At 50.6% G+C, this 24,994-nt stretch overlaps 1 protein-coding gene across 8 annotated transcripts; it reads left to right on the top strand.

Moving 5' to 3' along the window:
* Positions 1-1,787: 1,787 nt before the first annotated feature.
* SLC2A8 (solute carrier family 2 member 8) lies at positions 1,788-24,015 on the top strand. Of its 8 annotated transcripts, none has more exons than XM_081151958.1 (11): positions 1,788-1,896; positions 1,989-2,151; positions 2,404-2,610; positions 3,911-4,010; positions 5,404-5,603; positions 6,328-6,471; positions 6,566-6,674; positions 7,386-7,559; positions 7,994-8,139; positions 16,604-16,692; positions 18,221-18,310. In XM_081151958.1, the coding sequence occupies exons 1-10, from the start codon at positions 1,841-1,843 to the stop codon at positions 16,664-16,666; spliced, it is 1,362 nt and encodes a 453-aa protein (XP_081008084.1). In that variant the 5' UTR covers positions 1,788-1,840; the 3' UTR covers positions 16,667-16,692; positions 18,221-18,310. The 8 variants fall into 8 exon arrangements, 7 of the variants coding, with proteins under 7 accessions (XP_081008084.1, XP_081008083.1, XP_081008085.1 ...); XM_081151957.1 differs by lacking the exon at positions 18,221-18,310 and adding an exon at positions 17,578-17,701; XM_081151959.1 differs by lacking the exon at positions 18,221-18,310 and adding an exon at positions 17,446-17,520.
* Positions 24,016-24,994: the final 979 nt, after the last annotated feature.

Genomic DNA, 24,994 nt, shown 5'->3' with positions numbered 1-24,994 from the left:
TGTTAAACTAATTTGTGAGCTTTAAGAGCTTGTATGTGTTTTTTCCTGTCATCTTTTTTTCCTGAAGTTTCTTCTCAGCCTGGAACAGAAAAACCAAGGGTTTTTTAGACCATTCTTCCAAAAGATGAGCAGTATCAGAGTCACCCCTTGATTTTACAAGTCACAGCTCTGAGGAATGAATGTAGAAAGGGCAAGAAGTGGACCCTACTAATCAGACAGATGGTGCTTAGCTTATAAAGTGGGGTGAGAGGCTGCTCTGGCAGCAATATCTGTTTACAGTGGTCAAGAGGTAAACTGCACACTCACGGGGAGGGAGACCACCAGCCAGGGGGCAGGAGCTGGTTTGCAGGAACCCATGGCTCAGAGGCCCGGCTGGTGTTTGCCGGGCTCACTGGAGCATCCTGTCTACATAAGCCTCTCCGCATACCCCGCTGGCTGAGTTACAAAATAAACTGTCTAACTGAGCAGTTTACCCATGGAGCTCGAATCATTCATCCACTGTGCAAACACTAAGTGCTGACCAGAGAAGGCAGTCATGTGCCTTGGGGGAGAGAGAGAAGTAACAGGTGATCACAAAGCGTGATAAGTGCTGTGATAAGAATTTATAACTGAACACAAGAGGCCCTGGGCACTGAGGGGCAGTTGCCTGTCCTTAAAGATAGTACAGTCAGATGACTGCACTAGGTCAAACGACTGTCGTGGTCACACTGGCTGCATTTGAGTGCTCCGCATGTGCTTGGTGTTTATGGACATTGTCCAAAACTCTCTTGGAAGACAGGATTGTCATCTCCCCTTAGAGGTGAGGAAACATAGGCCCAGAGGAAGATGAGAAGCTAAGCCCCTTACTCATAGCCCGGTTCCTTCCAGAATCCCACAGCACTCTCGCAGCTGCCTGCACCCGGAGCCGCTCTCCCTGGTCCTGACCTCATCGTCCTCGCCTCCGGCGGGGACTTGGGTGGACACGTAGAGAGGCTGGCTATGAACATCTGCAGGGGACCCAAAGTTGGGAGGTATTTGGATGAAGATTCAAGTCAGGATTGAAGTGAGTGGAACTTAACAGGGAGCGTGGAGTTCACCACTTACGCCATCAGTCACACAGGTGGCATGGGGGACCCTGCCCAACACGGGTCCCCAGCACCTGGAGGTCCTAGTCGTCTTAAGCTCTTAGCCATCAGCAATCTGAGGGCTCCAAGTGATGACCGCACGAAGGTCACGCCTCCGCCTCCCAGCTGCAGCGCCCGGCCAGGCTGGGCGTCGGGGAGGAGACTGACACACGACAGTAATTCGGGTAAGCAGCCCTGCGGCTCTCCGTGGGCGGAGCAGGGCCAGGCTTCGCCAAGCCAGGGCCCAGAGCAGCGGTTAACGAAGAGCAGGACCTGCAGACAGGTTCACGGGGACTGTGGCGACGCCGGGAGCAGGGGCGGGAAGTCCCGGGAGCGGCCTGCGTGCCCCGCCTCCGTCCGGCTCCTGGCCCCATTGGCTGAGGCTGGACGCAGCGGCGCCGCCAGGGCGAGCGCGACCCCGCCCTCCACCCTCATTGGCCGGTTCTGTTTAGAGCGGCCCAGACACAAACTCCGCCCTCCCTCCGCTTCGTGCAGCTCTGTCCTAGGGGCGGTTCCAATGCGCTTCGCCAACCGGATCTTTGCTTCCATTGGTCTGCTTCGATTTGAAGGGCGGATCTCAACGCAGACGCTCACCGTGCCTTGCGTTCCCATTGGCCACCCCCACACCCACGCCCGTTGCCCGGAGCCTCCCAGAGGCGCTCATTGGCCGGCTCTCCCGGGAGAGGCCGGGGCAGCCCGCAGTCGCGGGACCCGTGGCAGTTCAGACGGCTGCGGACATGACGCCTGAGGACCAGGAGGAGACCCAGACGCTCCTGCTGCCGCCTGATGGCAGGTGAGTGGGCGGGTGACTGGGCCTGGGGCGCGGCCTTACCCCTCTCGTTGCTCCCAGGCAGGCGCCGCTCACCGACCGCCTCATCCCCGCAGCGTTCCCCGCGGCCGCCGCGTCTTCCTCGCCGCCTTCGCCGCAGCCCTGGGCCCGCTCAGTTTCGGCTTCGCGCTCGGCTACAGCTCCCCGGCCATCCCGAGCCTGCGGCGCGCCGCGCCCCCGGCCCCACGCCTGGACGATGACGCCGCCTCCTGGTTCGGGGTGAGACCTCTGCCTGGGACCCTCCACGCCTACCCCCTCGGACCCGTGATGGGACCCTTCCCCTGCCTTGCTTCGGGCGAGCACTGAGACCCTCGGCAGAGGACGTCCCGGTTCCCCTGCCAGGGCTCACTCTCCCGGACCCCCAGCCAGGGACTCAGTCTCCTTCCCTCTGAGGCCGCTGGGGGTGGAATGGAGGGCGAGGTTGGGACACGACCCCCTGGCGCCCCCTTCTCAGCCCGCTATCGCCCCCAGGCCATCGTGACCCTGGGCGCCGCGGCGGGGGGTGTGCTGGGCGGCTGGCTGGTGGACCGTGCGGGGCGCAAGCTGAGCCTCCTGTTCTGCACCGTGCCCTTCGTGACCGGCTTTGCCATCATCACCGCCGCCCGAGAAGTGTGGATGCTGTTCGGGGGCCGCCTTCTCACCGGCCTAGCCTGCGGCATTGCCTCACTAGTGGCCCCGGTGAGTGGCCCCAAGTCCCGCGCCCAGGGACCGAGGAAAAGGAGCAGACGTTGGGGTGTGGTTCTCCTCGCGGCCCCCTAGGTGGCCCTTTTCTGCTTGTCTCCCTCACCCTCGCGATGAGTCCTGGAAAAAGCAGCTGTTATTAGCCCTCTTTGCAGATGAAGTAAGTTTCAGAAAGGTGAAGTCCTTTGTCCAGGCTCAACTAGTCAGTGGTGAAGCGATTACCCTGGATTGTGCCACTTAACCTGGCCTCCCTTTTGCTCTACAAATCAGATGGCACCTGTGGATGGTCAACAGAAGCCTCACAGTATGGCTTGGATGCCCCCTGTCATTCAGACCGTTGACTACAGTTTAGCAGGAAAATCCTGCCTGGTCTGTCCTGGGGACAAAGGCTGCTGCCACCTGCTGCTCCCCTTCACTGCTCACACACCAGCCCTCCGGCTGCTTCCCTGCTTCTCTCTGCCAGCTCCTGACCTGGCACTGCCCAAGCTGACTTTGGAGCTGTACACACCTGGGTGACATCCCGGCTCTGCCACTTTCCCAGGGCAGAGCGCCTTTCTGGTTCTCAGTTCCCTCCCCTGTCAATTGAGAATGACAGGTTACCTCATGCAGTGAGTGACGAATCAAGAGACAGTGCACATCAGCGCTGTCATGACTTGGACCCTCGCAGCTGGGATTGCTGAGTGGCCAGTGAACTGCTGCTGGCCATGGGCTTGGAAGATCCACCGCCCACACCCCAACCTGGTTGAGATTGAAAGCAGTGGCTTGGGGTCCTCCCTGGTCATCCCTTTGCACCTGCCACTCATTTCACCTGCATTTGCTGGACAGCTGGGTTGGATTTTACGTTTTGGGATTTTCACTGGGCAAAAACACACAAGTCATGGACCTAAGGTATGGAGTAACCCAGAAATATGGGTGAGGCCTTTTTGGCTCATGAGCACAGTCACTGGGGGGCCATTGAGGAGAGTTCCTGCTTTAATTCTAAGGGCACCATGCCAGCAGCCCAGGTGTCACCTCGGGCAAAAGGCAGAATCTCATCTCAGACCTACTCCCTGCCCTAGACCTACTGCACCAGAATCTGCATTGTATCAAGGGTAATGACACAACTAAATGAAAGTTTGAAGAGCTCTGTGCCCCCACCCACCTATCACCCTACACACAGCAGCCACATACCCTAACCCCCTTTAAACACCTGCTGCAGGTCACTTGGTGGGGTGTGGGGAAGTATGAGGAAGGCTCTGGCCTGGGTGTTGCATTTGGGGGCCCACCAGGCCTTCAGCGGCATCTTACTTGCTGACAGGTCTATATCTCTGAAATTGCCTACCCGGAAGTGCGGGGGCTGCTCGGCTCCTGTGTGCAGCTGATGGTCGTCATGGGCATCCTCCTAGCCTACCTGGCAGGTGAGAGTTTTCACGTTACCTCTGCTGATCCCTATTCATGGCCACGTGGCCACTTTATAGATATGGAAACTGAAGTTTGGAGAGGTCACAGGACCAGCCTGAGGTCATACAGCCAGCACCCAGGGTGCTAGGTTCCCAGACCCCTCCCTGAGACCCTGGGATGTGGGTCTTGTGACCAAGTTCCCGGAAGAGCTGAAGAAAGCGATGTGCTCATCTTCCTAGGGCAGAAGCCCTTTCCGAGGGCCTGGGGAGGGCTGACTGCTTAGGTCAGTACCTCACTGTGTAGTGAGAAACAGGATTCCAGGGGCAGGTGGGGCGCCCCAAAAATCTTCAGCCCAGGTGCTCAGAGGGCCCAAGCATCTCTCCCTCAGAAGCAGTACTGGATGTACCTACAGGAGGCGGGTTCCAGGGACCTCAGGGTCAGAGCTGGGGCCAGCCCCGGAGACAGCTGTGTTTGCCCCAGAACTGGGGTAGAAAGAGGGCAGGCTTCATACTGACAGTCCCAAACTAGGGGAGGACCTCTGCCACTTGCTGGCTGTGTGGCTGTGGCCTACTTACACAGCCCCTGGGAGCCTCACTTTCTCTGTCTTTAGGTGGAGGTAACCCCACCTAGTCCAAGGCTGCTGAGGGTTTAAATTGACACATGAAAAGTGCCTGGCAGTAGCCCCCAATGAGATTGTCAAGGGATGGCCAGAGAACCACAGGGAGGGGTGGAAGCTTGCGGGGGGTTCGGGCCTGATGGGTGTGGTGGTGCCTGGCCAGGTGCCCTGTGGGTCTTTGGAATGGTTGATCTGCAGGTTCGTGGTCTTTCTTCTTACCCACTTACCATCCTGACTAATTCAGAGTCCTACCAGCAGCCCCGCTGCCGAGGAGGCCCAGCAGTGTGCCAAAGTCCTGCTTGTACACACACTGACATTTGGGACAGACACGTGGGTATCAGTGCGCCCACAGAATTATCTCCAGTTCCTGTGACTTGATCCTCTGGTGCTCAGTGAAAAGTGCCCCCACCCTGCCCCCTTCCTCTCTGAGAACCAGCCTTGCCTGCCTCTTGAGGAGGGTCTGCATGAAGACTGTATGAGGACTATGCATAGTTGTCCTCCCCACCCCCGAAATTTTACACAGATGGTGCCGTGCCATGCCTGTCATCACATAGCTAGCACCTTGTTTTTTGTATAACGGCTACTTCAATATTCACTGAGCCAGTGTAGCGTAATAACATGACCGTCATCGTTTCCACATTTCAGCCAGTATCAGTAACAAACTTGAGAGTAGCCATGCAGGGGTAGGGCGGTCCCCACCCTTTAAGCCAGGTCCCTGGGGTTGGGGAGGGGGCTGGCACTCAGAGAAGGCCCAGGCCGGCTCACCCAGGCTCTGCCGTCTGACCCCCATCCAGGCTGGGTCCTGGAGTGGCGCTGGCTGGCCGTGCTGGGCTGTGTGCCCCCCTCCTTCATGCTGCTGCTCATGTGCTTCATGCCCGAGACCCCGCGCTTCCTGCTGACTCAGCACAAGCGCCAGGAAGCCATGGCCGCTGTGCAGTTCCTGTGGGGCTCCGAGCAGGGCTGGGAAGAGCCCCCTGTCGGTGCTGAGCACCAGGTGAGGGGCTGGGAGGTGGAGCTGGGGGAAGGGGTCAGTGAAGTTTCACTCCTTTGCAGCCAGAGAGGCCAGCCCAGCCTGTTCCCAAGGATGTGTGAGCACACACACACACACACACACACACACACACACACACGGGGTGGGGGCAGCATTATCCCCTGTGCCAGCCAGCAAAGGCCTGCTGGAGCCCTGCTGCTTGGCTGGGCCCTGGCCTTGGAGGTCACTGGGAGAGCCTGAACCTTGATCTTACTGAAGAGGAAAGCTAGGCAGGGCAGACTTGAGGACTTGGGTTTTTATGCGGGGGCTTGTATGGCAGGGGATGAGAGGCTGTATGACCATTCCATTGTCAAGCTTTAGTTTCTTCATGTAAAATAGGAGTCATAGCACATTCCTGCTGATGGTGGTGGTGAGGACTCACTGGGGTGGAGGGTGGCACTCGGCCCAGGCCCTAGGCTGGTGGGATTCTGGACCCATTTGCCCTTTTCTCTTTGTGGCTCCCCCAGCAAATCAGAAAGGGCTATATGGAGGTGAGGACCTCGTCACCTTACAAATGAGGAGGCTATTGTCATACAGATACCTGTCTGTGGACCCAAGGCCCAGATGAGGCCAAGACAAGAAGCTGAGGCTCCCTCCCTCCACCAGGCTTTAGGATGGTGGGCTCAGAGCCTGGTGCCCCTCGGGAGAGGGCAGAGAGAAGCACTAACGCTCAGTTTCTGTTGAGCAGGGCTTCCAGCTCGCCCAGCTGAGGCATCCCGGCATCTACAAACCCTTCGCCATTGGCATCTCACTGATGGTTTTCCAGCAGCTGTCAGGGATCAACGCTGTCATGTTCTATGCAGAGACCATCTTTGAGAAGGCCAAGTTCAAGGTAAAGAGGCCTCTGCCCCAGCTGGCCTCATCCAGATGCCATGCCGGCCTAGTGTCTGGGTCTTTGCCTGAGCCACCTCTGCCTGTCTTCCCAGGACAGCAGCCTGGCCTCTGTCATCGTGGGCATCATCCAGGTGCTGTTCACGGCCATAGCAGCCCTCATCATGGACAGAGCTGGGCGGCGGCTGCTCCTGACCTTGTCAGGTGAGGCTCAGGCTCAGAGCTGTGCAAGTGGGGTGGCCCAGGCCAGGCTCCTCACCTCAGACTGGAGGGTCTTTGCTGAGGCCACCATGTTGTGGGAGGACAGGTGTCCCTGAGATAAGACCAAGATTTAATGCAAGCACTCACTAAGTGCTCGCTACAGACCAGGCCTGATCTCATGGCGTCTCCACATCACACCTTAACCTTTGCAATGAACCTACAAGGAAGGTGCCATAGGGGCCCAAGATTACGATGAGTAACTCTGAAGCTTGTGGTCTTTTGGGGCAAGTGGCTTTACCTCTCTGAACCTCAGTTTCATTCTGAAATGGGGATAAATGTGGGCCATCGTAAGGATCAGGAGGTGGTCCATGGGAGCTCCTCTGCATGCTGAGGCCCACAAGCACTTGGTACTACAGGGAGACAGTTCCACTAGTGCCACTGCCACTCATTACTGCTCCTCAGGCCAAGGCTCTGCCTCTGGGAGCTTCTTAGAGTCTGCTGAGGTCTGAGGTCCAAGCCAGGGCTGGTAGGGCCAGGCTGGAGTGGGTGCCACCCAGTCAGGGCTCCCGGGTACCGCTCACTGTCCCTCTCTCTGAGGTGTCCAGGCCATGTTGCTGTGGCCACACTGGTCTGAGACTCCTGCCCTGGGAGCCATATGCCCGGGCTTTGGGCTACTTCCCCAGTACCCCGCCCAGCGCTGCCCTCCGCCTGCAGGTGTAGTCATGGTGTTCAGCACCAGTGTCTTCGGTGCCTACTTCAAGCTGACCCAGGGAGGGCCCAGCAACTCCTCACACATGGACCTTCTGACGCCCGTCTCCATGGAGCCTGCCAATGTCAGTGTAGGGCTGGCCTGGTTGGCAGTGGGCAGCATGTGCCTCTTCATTGCTGGTGAGAGGGGGCCTGTGGGGAGGTTGGGTGGGGACTGATGGGGTTGCCCTGTCACTGCTGCATCCCTATGGCTCCCAGCAGGTCCAGGCCTACCTGGCCTCACCTGTCCATATAGGTCCACAAGTCTGCATTTATAGGTCTGACCATGGGCCAAGCACTGAGCTAAGCCCTACTCTGCTCCTCTCACTTAGTCCTGCCAGCGTGCTGAGTAGGTCCCTTTGTTATTCATTCTATAGAGAAAAGACCTGAGTGAAAGAAAGGAAGAGCCTAGCCTAAGACCTCACAGCAGGAAGGCGCAGGGCTGGTGGGCCCAAACTGGAACCCAGGTCCCCTCAGCCCATGCCAGGCAGCCTGGCAAGGCTTCAGCCCTGGAGTCTGCTGCCAGCCGAGGGACCCGGCCCCTGTGGGTTCTGACGCCTGCCTTGCTCCCACAGGCTTCGCTGTGGGCTGGGGGCCCATCCCTTGGCTCCTCATGTCTGAGATCTTCCCTCTGCACGTCAAGGGTGTGGCCACCGGCGTCTGCGTCCTTACCAACTGGCTCATGGCCTTTCTGGTGACAAAAGAATTCAGCAGCCTCATGGTGAGTACAGGCCCTGGTGGCCTCCCCTCCATAGTCAGCAGAAAAGCACTTTTAGATTATTCTCGTTGCAAAAGACCCGGGATCAGTGGCCTCGTGTACAGGCTGAGGCCCTGCCCTCCTGGGACAGCAGCCGTCTTGGTCAGGGCAGAGGGGGAGACTGACGGGCCAGGGCAGGTGGGGAACCCAGGCTGTAACCACTCAGGGGCCTTCAGGCTGTCTTGGTAGAGGACAGTAGGGTGGGCCTCCCTCATTGGATGTTGGGGACACAGGTTGGGAGATAGGGCTATGTGGTAAAACTATCTTCTCGTGGATAGACTGACAAAGACATGGCGCCTGCCTACGGGGCTTCCCAGCCAGTGGGGGGCGTGGCGTTGGAGCAGATAGACAAGCATTTGTTCAGTCATTCATTTCCCAGGTGTCCTGGTACATTCTACATTTAGGCTGTTCGTGGTGCCAGAGACAGCAAGGAATGAGAGGACAGGGTCCCCTTTATGACAGGCTGGGATAGCAGTGGACAGTGGTGGGAGAATGAACCACCAGGAAGCTGGGCTGGGGCCGGGGAAATGGGTCCTGAGAGGTGTGGATGTGCAGGGCTGGACTGGAGTCTGTCCAGGACGCGGGCCCATTCAGGCAGCTGCCCCGGGAAAGGAGAGCTGGGAAGGGAGGGCCCTGTGGTTCTGGGCTGGGAGGGTGGACAGGCTCTGACCAGAGGGAACTGCTCACTCTCCCTCCACGCCTGTGGGCCCTCAGTGTCCTGCGTGCTCACGCTGCCCCATCTCGGCCTGCTGTTGCAACGCTCACCATTCCGTCCGTATAAGGAGAGGCTCCTCCGGGGCAGGGACCTCGGAGGGCAGGACCAAAGCTAAGTGTAGAGGGTGGTCTGTGGGCTCTGGAGTAGACCCTGGGCATGAGAGCCCAGGCATCACTTGATAGCACGTCTCTGACCTGGAGGCAATCACTGCATCACAGTGAGCCTGTTTCCCCAGCAACAACATCCATACCTTGGACAGCGCTCAGTCCTGCTTCTAGATGACCCAGCCGGACCCTCACTGCCCTGAGCCTGGGCGGGGCAGGCAGGGGCCTTGACTCACGATCATGTGAGGGCTCCTAGCCTTCTGCCAAGTCACTTGTGGCTCTTCCTCTCTCTCTGCAGGAGGTGCTCAGGCCCTACGGTGCTTTCTGGCTCGCCTCTGCCTTCTGCATCATGAGTGTCTTTTTCACTTTGCTCTGTGTCCCTGAAACCAAAGGAAAGACTTTGGAGCAAATCACAGCCCATTTTGAGGGACGATGACAGCTCCTTCCTGGGAGTGGCTGTCCCTCCTAGCTGGGCTGCCTTGGGCTCTGGAGGGGACAGAGCCTGCCTGTGACTTCAGGCTGGGCCTCAGCCAGAGCCCAGAACCCTACCTGCCCCCCAGAGAGCCAGGATCCAGGACCGCAGCCCCTCGCAGCCTTGTCCTCCGGGTTCCTCCTCCTTGCCCAGCTCTCTGCACTTCACAAGCCATGGGCATGAGGTTCCTAGTCCCTGGGTCCAGGTCCCACTGCTGCTCTGAGATGGGAAGAGGGGACATCTTGGAGAGTCTTCGCTGCCCTGTGGCCAGTCCTCCACGTGCTGTCTCTGTCATGACACCAGAGCAACAGTGGAGGAGGGGGACTCCTGGCTCCGCCCTTTCTAGAGGAGGTGCTTTTGGAGGCTGGGTGGTGGCCCATGATCTCACAGAGTTGTATTATAAGGAAGGAACTTTGCCAAATAAAGACTTGACTCAGAGCCCTGGCTGAGTGGCTCGGTTGGTTGGAGTGTCGTCCCAAACACCAAAAGGTGGCAGGTGTGCTCCCCAGTCAGGCGAGTGTGGGAGGCAAGCGACCATGTTTCTCTCTTGCATCGACGTTTCTCTCTCCCTTCTCTGTAACAGTCAATAAAAACACATTCTCAGGTGAGGACTTAAGAAAAAGATCTGACTCAGAAAATCGGGTCCCGACCTCTCTGTGAGCGCATTTTCCTGTCCCATAAACCTGCCTCGCGGGGACATCTGGGGTTTACTCCCCGCTCCGTAGCCGCTATTCGCTCCCCGGCCGGGCAGCCCCGCGTGCGCCCACCCTGCGGTTTCCGTTAAGCTACAGCGAGAGCGGGCAGCGGTCCATGGCAGCCCGGTGGGGAGAGCAGCCCCCCCAGGCCAGTTTCTGGAAGGTCCTGCAGCAGCTGCTCTGATTTCAGTAAAATGGGCCAAGTAATACGCAGAACAGCTCTCAGCTTTAGCAAGACCCAGTTCCTGGGCGCCCTGCGGAAGCGAGGTCCCGTCCACGTGCAGGCTCGTCTTCCGGTCCGGCACTGCGCGTCTGCCCTGTGGTCAGTGCTGCGTGGCGGCCACCGGCTGGGTGGAGAAGCGTATTGTCATGTTGGGTGGAGTGTTCTACGAAGGCCAATTAGTTCAGGAGCGTCGTTCGGGTCCCCAACATCCCAACTGACGTTCTGTCCACTTGTACCAGTTACTGAGAGAGAGCTGTTGAGATCCCCACCTGCACATGTGGACGTTTCCCCTGCAGCTCTCCTGGGCTTTGCTTCAGGTACCTGTTACCAGGTGTGGCACACTTCGGATTGTCACGTTCTCCTAATTGGTTTGTCCTTCATCGTTATGAAAGGATCTTCTTTCTCCCTGGTCACAGTCTTTGTTCTGAGGTCTACACTGCTAGCGGTGTTACCACTCCTGATACCTTTTGGTTGGTGTTTCAACATGCATTTTTTTCACAGCATCCTATACTTTGTTTTTTTTTACAGAATGCTGTTTGGGTTTCTCTGAGCTTTATTAAGGCATATTTATATATTATAAAATTCAACAATTGTTGGCATAAAATTTGATGACTGAGGTCAAAGGTATACAGCTGTGTACCCACCACCGTAGTCAAGACATTTTTATCACCTCAGAATGTCCCCTTGTGTCTTTTTGCAGTCAGTCTCCTCCCTACAGCTATGGCCCCGGCACCTACAGATGTGTTCCATTCCTATAGTTGTGCTTTTTCTAGACCTTCATAAAAATGGAATCATGTAGTTTGTGGTCCTTTGAGTCTGGCCTCTGACTCAGCAGAGTGTGTTTTAGATTTTCTGTGCTTGTGCAGCCGGAGTTTATTCCTTTCTGTGTTGAGTGGCAGTCCACTGGACATCTGGGCTCATTCCAGCTCTTGACTGATGAATAAAGTTGTTATAAACATTTGCATACACATTTAGTGTGGAGTGGAACTTCTGGGTCACATGTTAAGTTTACGTTTAACTATTTTAAGAAGTTGTCAAACTGTTTTCCAAAGTGGTTGCACCATTTGGCACTCACAGTGGCGGGGCACAGGAGTCCCTCATCTTCCACATCCTCAACAATTCATATTTGTTGTTACAAATAAAACTGTTTATATCTTTGCCGGGCCGCATGGCTCAGCGGTTGAGCATTGACCTATGATCCGGGTGATCTCAGTTCACTTCCCAGTCAGGGCACATGCCCAGGTTGTGGGCTCCATCCCCAGCAGGGGGACGGGCAGCCAGTCAATTACTCCCATCGTTGATGTTTCTATCTCTCCCTCTCTTTCTGAAATCAATAAAAACGTATTTGGGGGAAAAACTTCACATTTTAACTTTTCAAAAGTTGTCTTCTGTCTGATTTCCTCTGGATTCACTTGATCAGGCTGCTTAATTGGTCCTCTTTTATGCTGCGGGTTTATCTCAAATCTATGGGGAGCTCCAGTGGTCCCCATTCAGGAAGGAAGAGCTAGGGGTTTAACTGCAGCTTCTGCACCCCCCTCCCCACCCGTTCTCGGTTCTGGTGGATTTGTTCCCTTTTATACATCTTCACTGTCATTTCAGTGGGATTTGGAGGAAGAGGAGGTGAATGTGTAAGTTCAGGCCACCAGCTTGAAATGTAAGCTTTCTTCATTTTTTTAGCGATGATGGGTTTGTTTGCCATTGGAGTCATGGTATGTGGCAAACAGTCGGTGCTCAAATAGTTGTTGAATTTAAGACTATATTGGAACTTAAGTTAACCTCACATTGTTCCACATTCAGATTGTTTCCAGTTTTCTGCCTATTGATAATTCTATTATATAGATACAGATTTAGAGAGATGAGAGACAATAGAGGGAGATAAAAGGAGAGAAAAAGATATGATAGGGAAGACATACGCATGCGCAGAAACAACTCCCAGGATCCTTCGCGCCAAGTCGCTTCCGGTCTCCGAGGCCCCGGCCTGGATTCCGGTGGACCAGAAGGGCATGTGCAACATAGCATGATGGGAAATAGGTTCTGGGCGCACGAACTGGAGGAAGCCTTTCTGGGAAGCACTGTCCAGCAGGGTGCGCGGCGCCGGGAGAGAAGAAAGGCTTTGGCCAGGAAGAGAGCGCGGAGGCTTCTGGGGAATGGAGTGTAGTGGGGCTGGGAGGCGTGCGCGCAAGACCGGAAGTGTGACGCTTTGGCGTTTGGCAGGATCTGAAGCCGCAGTTTCTCCCATCGCGCCGGGACCGGTAGCCCTCTCGGGTAGCCGCAGCGACTTCTTCGCTCGGTGTTCTGTTTGGCACCGAGTGGTTTGCGCCTCGGGCTCCCGATCCGAGGCCTGGCTGTGGCTCGGGAGACAGTGAAAGACCCGGCAGGGCAGGCCCCACCGGAGCTCCCAGGGCCCAGCCCCGCTGGCTCAGACCCGGCGTCTGAGGGGAGAGGCCGGAGAGGAGAGCCCACCGTCAGAGCGGGGCTCGGGCTGCAGTGAAGCGACGCTGACGCCCAGAGAGCTGCTGGGAGGCGGTGTCGCCTGACGAGACCCAAATGCTGGAGGAAGGTGAGTGGTGGCGGGAACGGTCTGCAGGAGGTCCGGCCTCTTGTCCCAGCTTGCCAGCTATTACTGCTGTGCGACCCGGCGACCCTGCTGTTATCCTTCCCACTTAGGGACGACTTTCTTCGAAAAAAGAATTCCGGGGTCAAAAAGATTTGAGGAGCTCAGGCCTGACTAACCCCTGAGTACCCAGCCCCTCATCCCGATAGCATCTTAGAGAGAAAGGGGCCTGGAAGGAAAATGGGACGTACTCGGGGTCTCCTGCTTCTGGCCTCCCAGCTCTTGCAGCGAGGGATGCTCGGAACAGGAGCCTCTCGGCTCCGCTGAGATGAGCGCCGCTTCAACCCTGATTGGTGGGTTAGTGGATTGTTGAATTGCCGGAGGTTGCTGGGGATTTGGAACCAGAAGTCCTGTTTACGCTGTGGGGTACCTGCCAGGTTTGCTAACCTGCTTCTTCATGAAGGAAAGGGTAAAATAACATTGAGTACCTCGTTTACCTGTAAGAGCTGTAAGCATCAAATAAAATAGCAGTTTTGAAAGCACGTTCGCCGCCTTGCGGAACAGAACAAATGTGCATTTAATCTTAACCATCGAGGCCCGTGCCGTCCTCCCCTAGGTCAAGGAGTCCGGGTATTGAGTCCAGTTTGACACCCAGCATTTTGTGTCGTGTTCCCAGAGGCCTGAGAACGGGAGCAGGAGCTTAGCTTCCTCTCCAGAGAGGGGAATGAGATGCCGCAGTTAGGTGCAGCTCGGTGAAATGAGGTCTGCACTAGCACCTGTGTCCAGGCCTTTTCACTTCTTTATCTGAGGACTGGACTACCTCTACTGCTTTTTTAATTGATATGATTCACATACTGTAACATTCACTTTTAAAGTATACAGTTCAGTGGCTTTTAGTATATTTGCGAAGTTGCACAGCCATCACCATTTATTTCTAGAACATTTTCATCACCCCGAAAAGAATATACCCATTAACCACTCCCTCTTCCCCCTCCCCCCAGTCCCTGGCAACCACTAATCTACTTTTTGTCCCCGTGGATTTGCCCGTTCTGGACATTTCATAAAAATAGAATTGTACAATATGTGTCTTTTTCTTAGGGTAATGTAACATGAATGAATGTACCTCATTCCTTTTTATGGCTGAATAATATTCCGTTATAGAGATATACCACATTTTACCTGTTCCTGGGTTGATGGACATTGGGTGGTTTCCAGTTTGGGCCATTATGAATAATGCTGTGAACGTGCCTGCACAAGTTTTTGTGTGGACATGTTTCCATCGCTCTTGGGTATATGCCTGCGAGAGGAACTGGTGGTCATAACTCTGTGTAACTTTCTGGGGAGCTGCCAAACTGTTTTCCACAGTGGCTGCACCATTTTACATTCTCAGTAGCAATGTCTGAGTGTTCCATTTTCTCCACATCAACACTTGTTTTCCATCTTTTTAAATTTTAGCCACCTAGTGTGTGTGAAGTGGGACCTCATTATGGTTTGATATGCATTTCTCCAATGATTAATGATGTTGAGCTTCTTTTCATGTACTTTTTGGCTATTTGTACATCTTGCTTGGAGAAATATCTATTCAGATCCTATGCCCATTTTATATGTCTTTTTGTTTTTGAATGTTAAGACTGAGTTCCAGCCCGGCTCGACCTAGGATCCAGGCAATGGGGTTCGATTCCCCGGTCAGGGCACAGGCCCGGGTTGCGGGCTTGATCCCCAGTCGGGGGCGTGCGGGAGGCAGCTGATCAATGACTCTCTCATCATGGATGTTTCTATCCCTCTCCTTTCCTCTCTATGAAATCAATAAAGATATATATTTTTTTAAAAAAAGTGTTACATATTCTGGATACAGACCATTAGAAGACTTACGATTTTGCAGATACTTCTCCTCATTCTGTGGTTATATTTTCACTTTATAGTGTCCTTTGAAGCACAAAGATTTAAATTTTAATGAAATCCAACTTTTTTCTTTTGTTGCTTGTGCTTTTGGTGCCGTATCTAAGAAACTGTTGCCTAATTAGAAGTCATAAAAATGTATACTTATGTTTTCTTCTAGAGTTTTAGCTTTTACATTAGCTCTTTGACCCATTTTGAGTTCATTTTTCTTAGCAGTACATGGTAGGAGTCTAATTTCATTCTTTAAATTTTATTTGATTTTTAGAGAGGGAGGGAGAAACATCGATTCGTTGTTCCACTTACTTATGCATTTATTGGTTGATTCTTGTACGTGCTCTGACCAGGGATTGAACCTGCAACCTTGGCATATTGAGACGGTGCTCAAACCAACTGAACTACCCAGTTAGAGCCTCTAACTTCATTCTTTATGTGGATGTCCAGTTGTTTGTCCCAGCACCATTTTTTGAAGATTCTTTCCTCATTTTTTTGTACTCTTGCTGAACATCAATTGTTCATAAATGTGTTTATTTCTGGACTCTCAGTTCTTTTCTACTGATCTGTATGTCTGCCCTTACACCCTTTAATTATTAATGTTTTGTAAAAGTTCTGATATGGGATTGCACTGACTCAACAGTGTTCAGTAGTTTTTAGTGTAAGTGTGGTGCACCTCCTTTGTTTCTACTCCTAGTTATTTCATTCTTTTAATGCTCTTGTAAATGGAATTGCTTTAGATCTCACTTTTGGATTGTTCATTGCTAGTACCTAGAAATACCTCTGGAGAAATATCTATTCAAATCTTTTGAATCCATTTTTAAGTGGGTTCTCTCTTTGTTGTATATTCATCTTGTATCCTGCCACCTTGTTGAACTTGTTTATCTGTGAAGCTTGTAGATTCCTTAAGATTTTTCTATATACAAAATTATATCATCATGAATATAGCTTTAATTCCTTTTCAATTGCCCTGGCTAGAGCTTCCAGTAAAATACTGTATAGAAGTGGTGAGAGCAGGCATCTTTGGCTTGTTTCTGACCTTACAGGGGAAAGCATCAGGCTTTCACCACTAAACATGAGGTTAGCTCTAGGCTTTTCATAGATGCCTTTTCTTAAGTGCAAGTTCCTTTCTGTTCCTGGTTTATTGTTTTTATCATGAAATGGTGTCATATTTTGTAAAATGGTCATTTTGGTGTTTATTGATCATGTGGGGGTTTTTCCCTTTGTATTAATGTGGTATCTTACATAGATTGTCTATGTTGAACCAACTTGTGTTCCTGGGATGAATCCTATTCGGTCATTACCCCTTCTTTTGATTAGACAAATGTCTTAAATTTGCCCAGCCACTTTCTCCAAATAGGTAGTATCTGTAAACCATATACTTACTTGCTAGGCACTGTGCCAACTGCTTTATATGCATTTTCCTTGAATCTTCAAAGCAACAACTTTACAAGGGATTACCTCCATTTTACAGATGAGAAAAATGAGCTTTAGAGAGGTTCTGTGATTTGCACACAGCTGGTAAGTGGTGGATTGGGATACTTGAGTCTGTCTCACTGTAATGCCTCCCTACCTGTGACTGAATTGATGGTGTTTCAGAGGCAGAAGAAACGAACGGGGAAGTTTACATCCCACTGCAGGTCTGCAAATTCAGCCCAAGACCCGAAACTTTCAGTGTCCTTTGAACACCTCCACCTCTTCAGAATGATGTGAGCCCTTCTAGCTTGATGGGCTATACACCCTTATGCCTCATTGGTTTCTTTCTCTCCCTCCAGAACCACCTCCTCCAGACCCTACCCTTTCCCACGAGGAAAGCACAGCCGTGGAAGGAATGGTAGCTGGTCTCTTCACGGCTGGGCCACACGTAAGTTGGAAATGGACTGAGAGGCAGCCTTTTTCTATTATATTAAGGAGGTTTTGGTTGTTAATTACAAAAGGAATTCATGTTTATTGTAGAAACCTGAAAAATAAAGAAGACACACATAGGTGATACTGAGGCAGAAGAATGACTAGGCCCTTGACTTGTGGGGAACTGCAGGAAAGGGAGGGATAACACTCAGGTTTCTGGGTGGCCAAGTAGGTGAATGGAGGTCCTGTTCTGAGCTGAAAATAGACTTTCTTGCCTCTTATGTCTTTGCTCATGGTGCTTCCCCTACCTTGGATGATATCCTCCTCTTGCTCCTTCTGAGTAATCTTCTACAAGGCCAGCTCGGTGATTGCTCTCCACCCAAGGATTCCTCTTCTATTATAAACTGGTCTGTCCGTGTCTTTGACACATAACAGATGTTGGGTATGTGCCTGGCTCTCCTGCTGTACTGTGTGATATCTGAGTTCACAGGGATATTTATTAATTGTTCTGAAAACATTAAGCTTTCACATGTTTGCTAATTTGCACCTGATTGTTCATTGCGTAAACTCACATTCTAATTTTTTCTATATTGGCTCTTAATTCCCAAGCAGCTGTTATTTTCTGTCTAGTTACTGTTCATATATACGCACATTTTCTGTCTAGTCATACATAAAATCTACCAGAATTACAAATGTGGAGACTGTATTTTATTTGTTTGTCAATATCCAGTAGTGTTAAGCACATAAGTGCTTTTCTCTAACTACCCAGAGCCCTGAATCCTTTCAAAGACCCTTTCGAGGCCTACTAGCCATCTGACCCGGAGTCACCAACCTCCCCACCTCCCTCTTTACCACATATCCTACGGTTACTGGGCAAGAAGAAATGTGCTTATTGTTTCAGGGATCCACGCCCTTCGACAATGTGACTGTAGCTTTTACCCACAAAGAGTGGAGGCACTCAGTCCCTGCTCCAAGGGTCAGGTTCGAGGAGATACGAGAAAAGTCCAGGAACCTGGTCCTCCTGGGTAAGGAAACTATTTTAAATTCTGAAAACCTGTGGCCCTTTCCATTGTGAATGATCCTGAATTGCTGACATCCTGGAGGGACAGTGTTTATTCCTCCTCATTCCCTAGGAAAAGGTCTCTGCACTCTTGGTTGGGAAATAGGCATTTTCATTTTGGCCCCCCCCCCCTCAGGGCCACACCTGCCATCTCCCAGGAGGGTTGGGGTCTTCAGGTCAGTTCCCTCCAGTCATTAATTTCCCATCTCCCTAAATAGCCTGCTTTATGGGCTTAGCTTAACCACTTGGCTTTACTCCCTCCATGAGGCTATTTGTGTAGTTCCTTCCGGAAATGCTTTACCAAGACATTGACACCACTTGTCTTTTTTACTGCTGTGTTCCCTAGTGCCCTGCACCAAGTAAGTACTCAGTATGTATTTGCTGAATGAATGAAATCAATGACCTAACTGGCCTGTTTCCACTCCCAAGTTCTGGGTGGCTTTTAGGACAGATCTCTAAAGCCTGTTTTTCTCCCCTTGAACAGGACTTCCAGTCTCCCAGCCCGGCGCGGACTCCCGGTCAGAACAAGGGGAAAGCCCGTGGCTGCTGGAGGGAGGCCTGAGGAGTGCCTGTCCAGGTAAGTGGGCAAGCGTGACGGCAGGGAGCACCGGGGGCAGAAGCCCTGTGGAACCTACATTAATGCACTTGATAGGGAATAGGAACTGGGTAGGGTACAAAGGCGAGAATGGGAACACAGAGGGGGATGGGGGTAGGTAACACCTTGCTGACCGGTCACGAGACAACTCGTGTCTGCACTTCACTGCTTGGTGCTTACTTAGGCCAACCCTAGCTTTCCTTTGTTATGCCTGATTTTTTCTCAACTCATCAGTACTTCCAGAGACATGACGCGCGATACGTCTAATTCTTTCCATCCATCTTTTATTATGGCAAAGTTTTAAAAAAGACAAGTCGAGGCAGAGAAGAACATTTGAATTATGTGCAGACACTTTGATCAGCTGAGTAACTTTGTGCAGACTCCTGGAAGTCAGCTGGAAGATAGGACTTTGTTGGAAGATAGTGATAGTATCTGACAGTGAAAGTAATTCTGAATGGGCAGAAAAAGACATTTTACCAGCCTTGGAGGATTATACAGATACTTCAGGTGTAACTGTTTAATTTGAAGACCCACAAAGTATAAATGAAGTAACCAGTTTATTTTTTGATAAGGATTTTTTCCATCTCATTACTTCTCAAACCAATATGTGAAGGGAGTCAATTGAGTAGATCAATATTTAGCATATGGCAATATCTTGCACAATAGTAAGTGGTATAAAAAAGTAGTTTTATTTTTGATAAATTGTGCCTTTTTTGATGCATTTAAAATTTATTGCTACAATTAAAAAAAAGGTACAAAAATTTTCTACTTGAAATCGCTAGAAAGTGGATTATAGAAAATTCATCAGAATGCAGCACACAACCTAGCACCCTCTTCCATTATGCCTAGAAGAGCCCCAAATAAAGATCTGCCATTCAGATTATCAGGAAAATTAAAAGATCATGTTTTACAAAGAATAGTAACCAGCGGTTAAAAAAAAAATCCCACTAGGGTGTGTAAAGTATGTTCTTCTAAGGGAAAGTGCAGTGAAACACAGTATGTATGTAAAACTTGTTTAGTGCCATTGCATGTAGATACATGTTATACAATATATCACACTCAATAAATATTAAAATATATGCAATATATTTAATTTCAGTGTATAGTAATACAAGATATGACAAAATAAAGTAAGTTTAAGTTTATTTAGATGCTTTCATTTAATATTCAAGTGCGGGAAAGTAGCCGGCCGCACGGGCAAGTTCTGGCTCGAAGTAGCCAGTCAGCAAGGTGTTAATATCAAATGAATAGGAAAGATCGCTTTGAGGAGGTGACATTGGAGCTGAGATCTGAAGGAAGAGAATGAACCAGCCATGTAAGTATTTGGGGGAGAAACATTCTGAGCCACAGCATGTATTGAGGTTCTGAGTTGGGAATGAGCTTGGTTTGTGTTAGGATCAGAAGACCCTAAGACTCTGAAGAGGGAGAGTGGTAGGCAGGGGCCAGATCATGTAGGGCTTTGGAGGCCCATGGTAAGGGATTTAGATTTCATTAAAGTACGAGGAAACGAAGTCATTGAGGGTTTTGAGCAGGGAAGGAACAATGTTTGATTTGTGTTTTAAAAGATAACTCAGCAGTAACGTGGAGAAGACTTTCAGGGTTCAAGAGGAGAAGCAGGGAGATGGGCTGAGAATCTGTTGCAGACATACTCCAGTGAGATGATTGTGGGTGGTAAGGAGGCAGGACATATCTGGGTGTTAAAGCCAAAAGGACTTGCTAGTGAACTGGAAGTAAGAGCAAGAGGCATTAAGGATGACCCTGGCCTGAGTATTTGGGTGAATGGGAAAACTGACCAAGACACTGGCTTAAAGGGGAAAATCAGCAGTTCTGTTCTGGGTATATTCAGTTTGGGATGTCATTAGACAAGATGCAACACTTGGGAAAGGTGGGAGGAGGTATGACAATTCATGAACATCACATGATCTTCTGAATTGCTCATGTTCGTCTTTTACTCAAATAGATGCTCAGAGTCATATGTAATCAAGTACATAGAGAACACTCTCGCCCAGAAGCAGGGACTTCTGTTCTCAGGGTAGGTTGGGCATCGGTATGCATGTGTACCTTAGACAGAAACCTGCTTAATGCGAAGCTAAGGAAAAGGTCCAAGGTAACAAGCACTTGTAAAACACGTATTATTCCTCAGGTACTGTTCTGGATCCGTTATGTGCCTTGACTCATTTAATGCTCACAATAATTCTGCAGCATGAGAGCTACATTGACAAATAAGTCCAAAGCATAGAAAGATTGTCTAAAGTCACACAGCTCGTAAGAGGTGGAGCCATGATTTGAACCCAGACAGTATGGGTCAAAATTCTGTATATAAATTCAAATTAAGGATACCTAGAACTAACCCTGCTATTCCCTACTTTAAGAAATAAGGTAGAAACGGAAAGAATCTCTTCAGTTAAACTATGAAAGGAAACTCCATATCCTTCCCTAAAGCTCCATTCCCTTACCTACAAGCCTCGATGTAGGAGACAGAGGTGTCTGGGACCTTATGATTCACTTAAGTTTTAATACTTCCAAATATTATACATTAATTCACATTTTAAAATGTTCTCTTAAAATGAATGAGATCCCAAAGAGGGATAACAATAGTTAACTCTGGGGCCTCCAGTCCAAGATGGCGGTGTAGGAAGAAGACCCTGAACTCATGTCCTCCCACAAACACACTGAATTTATACCAACAGGCAGAGGAATCCCCCTGAAGAACTGAGAGCTGAGTGAACAGCTTCTGCACAAGAAACAAGAAAGTGACCCCATAGAAATGGGTAGGAGAGACCAAGACATGGTACTGTGGGAACCCCTCTCCCAATGCACTGACCAGAAAGGCCTGCTTGCAGACTTGCCCGTCCTGGGGAAAAGTGAAAAGAAAAAAAAAAGGTTTAAAAGGCACCTAGACTATACAGGAAGGAAATCCATTTACTAACCCTAGAGCATCTGCTAAATGGGAGGGGAACTACAGGAAGGGAGAGCACCATTTGTTGCCCACCCACTCCCCCTGAATCACATGGGCAGGAGCACAATCCAGGCACTCTAGCCAGCCAGCCAAGGCTGTCAGAGTGCACACCAGGATCTAGGTCCAAACCAGCTCCATGGCTTGTCCCCAAGAGTCCCCACAGCCTGCAATTGCTCCAATTATAACTCCAGGCTCCCGTGCAATAGAGCTTACCTCTGAGATTCCCTGTGGCCTGCTTCAGCTTCCAGCTGGCCTTCAAGGTGGTCCTGGCATGACTCACACCTGTCCCAACATCTCCAGGATCTGGAATGGCTTGACCTCTGGACTCATGGCCTGATCCTGCTCCAACTGATCTGCCAAGGTGGTCCCAGCACAGCTTGCCCCCAGGACTCCCTGTGGCTCACACCTGCTACAGCTAAAGCTCCAGGCCCCATTGTGGCTTGCCCCTGGACTCCCCTCAGTCTAAGCCCCTCCAACTGGCCTGTCAAGGCACCCCAAAGCACCTGTCCTCGAGGCTCCCTGCAGCCCAACCCCACTCCAACTACCGCTCCAGCCAATCTGCCAAGGCAACCCCAATGAGGCTTCACCCTGGAACCCCCTGTGGCCTCAACTGGTTCCAACTAGAGCCCCAGCAAATCTGCTAAGGCAGCCCAGGCGAGGCTTGCCCACAGGACTCCACACAGCCCATGACTGCTTTAGCTTCACCCAGCCTGCCAAGGCAGCCCCAGTGTGGCTTGCCCCTAGCCTCCCTGCATTCCACACCCCAAGCTCCAACTGACCTGCCAAACATACAGGGCTACACAAAGGGGGAAAAGGGAGCTCCTATGGAAGGCCACTCCTTCCAGACACAGAAAATGAGAAATACGTTCCAAATGCAAGAATAAGACAAAACCCCAGGCAAAGAACTAAATGAGACGGAGACAAGCAATCTACCAAATACAGAGTTCAAAACACTGGTTATAGGACATTCAGTGAACCCAGGAGAAAAACGGATGAACTCAGCAAGAACTTCAACAGAGAAAATATAAAAAAGAACCAATGAGAACTGAAGAGTAACTGAAATGAAAACTATAGTAGAGGGAATCAACAGAAGACTTGTTGATACAGAAGAAGTTAAATAATTCATGTTGCTGCATCATACATCAGCTTTTTAAAGTGATTTAAACCAGGTAAGCAGATTGCCTAAAACCACACTGAGAACTGAGACAGCTTGAGACTACCCCCCAATACTTGGCAAAAGCGGATGAGTTATCAGAAAAGGAGTATCACATCTGGGGTGGAGGCTAGTGGGTGCTGTGTGAAAAGCCATCTTGGTCATTATTCATGGTTTAGAACAGGAACGTAAGGCAGTGATGTTCTAGGCGAGAGGAAGTGAAGCACCAAACCTGTCTGCATAAGAGCTCAGCCAAACTCCCCGTCTTTTGTATTTCAGTATCTTTTCTTCTACCAAAGGAATTTTTTAAACTACCTTTCTGAATTTTTTTCAGACTGGGAGATTATATCTGAATCACCACAAGAGCAAGACATTTCTGAAGAATCATTCCAAGACACAAGGGTAGAGATGCCCCCTGGGGAGTCAGATCATAGGAACTGTGAAGGGGGGAAGAGCTTCAACCTGAGACCAGTCCTTTCTCCACAACAGAGAGTTCCTATGGAAGTGAGACCCCACAAGTGTGAAACAAAGAGCTTCCAGAGGAAACCATACACATGCAATGAATGTGGCAAAGCCTTCAGTTACTGCTCTTCCCTTTCACAGCATCAGAAGAGCCACACTGGGGAGAAGCCATATGAGTGCAATGTATGTGGGAAGGCCTTCAGCCAGAGCTCATCTCTTATTCAGCACCAGAGGGTTCACACCGGAGAGAAACCTTATAAGTGCGGCGAGTGTGGAAGAGCCTTCAGCCAGAATGCAAACCTCACAAAACACCAGCGAACCCACACTGGAGAAAAGCCCTACAAATGCACCGGGTGTGAGAAAGCCTTCAGTGACTGTTCAGCCCTCATTCAGCATCAGAGAATTCACACTGGAGAGAAGCCCTATGAATGCAGTGACTGCGGGAAGACCTTCCGTCACAGTGCCAACCTCACAAACCACCAGAGGACTCACACGGGGGAGAAGCCCTACAAGTGCAGTGAGTGTGGGAAGGCCTTCAGTTACTGTGCAGCCTTTATTCAGCATCAAAGGATCCATACTGGAGAGAAACCTTACAAATGCAACACGTGTGGGAAGGCCTTCAGCCAGAGCGCAAATCTCACCAACCACCAGAGGACTCACACTGGGGAGAAACCCTACAAGTGCAGTGAGTGTGGGAAGGCCTTCAGTCAAAGTACAAATCTTATAATCCACCAAAAGACCCACACTGGGGAGAAGCCATACAAATGTAATGAATGTGGGAAATCCTTCAGTGAGAGCTCAGCCCTTATCCGACATCATATAATTCACACTGGAGAGAAACCCTATGAATGCAATGAGTGTGGCAAAGCATTTAACCAGAGTTCATCCCTTAGTCAGCATCAGAGAATTCACACTGGTGTGAAACCCTACCAATGTAAGGAGTGTGGGAAGGCCTTCAGGTGTAGTTCAGCTTTCATCAGACACCAGAGACTCCATGCTGGAGAGTAACTGGGAACAAGACGAATGTGGATGGGGAACTGACAGGTAGTTTGAAAGCCTCTAGAAACATGCTTTTGCACCTTTATAATAAAGTCACTATTTTATGTGGACGGTCTCAGGAGCTTTTCTTTAACATCTTCTGGAAGCTTAAACAACCCAATTCAAACTACTAGTTACCTATATTCAGTGGGCCAAAGTGTTTTCTTGTGTAGTAAGCACTCCAGAAGCCTTGGTTTTTAAAGCTGTGATCAGTGAAAGACTTGGTTCTTACTTAAAGGGTAGGTATTTTGGCAGTAGTTATCTCTTCTTGAATGATGGCTGTTTCAAGAATATTGGCCAGAAAAGAGCATTTCTCTGTAAGGGAGTCAATTAGATATCTAATTTAGGGGAGTAAATTCAAGTGAGAAAGGGATTCTAGGGCCAGCCATTTAATGCTGTACTTTCATTAGGGGTAGGTAAAGGATTCACTCTTTAATGCTAAATATCTGAAAATTGTAGTACACAGCTGTGACTTAAAGAACACTGCTATAACCAATGTCCTCTTTATGAACTGTTCTAGTGCTCGTTTCTGCTGTAAAGAGGTCTCAGGACAGTGAAGCTGAGTGTGTCAGGAGGAACAACCTGATGACAGCCATGCTTTCCCTGGGTCAGAGCCAAGTGGGTCATCACTTCTTTCCCCTCATTGGAGAACAGTTCAGTTTCCTTTTCTACTTTCCACTGCCCTTGGCATTTATACCAGCTGCACACCCAACTAGTGTGATCTCATCTCAGCACTTACAAAACTCCTGTGTACTTTCACTGGTTTCTGGTTAGCTAAGTGTTTGATTTCAGGGACAGATTTCCCATTACTGGTCACCTGCTATAAGGGAAGCTTATGTCAACTATCCTCACCCAGGGCCTCCAGCTTTCTTTGGGTGGCTTGGTCCTGGAATTCTTATTTTTCCCTCACGTTTCCACTAGTGGAAAGGGTAGTTTGTTCTCCAACTCTGATTGTACCTGGGGTGGTTAAAAACCACCTACTAAAGGGCCTGTTGATAAAATTAATGGGAAAGCAAAGCAGCAATGACTAATGGTAGGGAAATGAAGTTCT

The sequence above is a fragment of the Miniopterus schreibersii genome, assembly GCF_964146895.1.
Source record: "Miniopterus schreibersii genome assembly, chromosome: 11".
Lineage (NCBI taxonomy): Eukaryota > Metazoa > Chordata > Mammalia > Chiroptera > Miniopteridae > Miniopterus > Miniopterus schreibersii.
The sequence above is the reverse complement of the archived record's forward strand: the minus strand, read 5'-3'. Positions and strand labels throughout refer to the sequence as shown.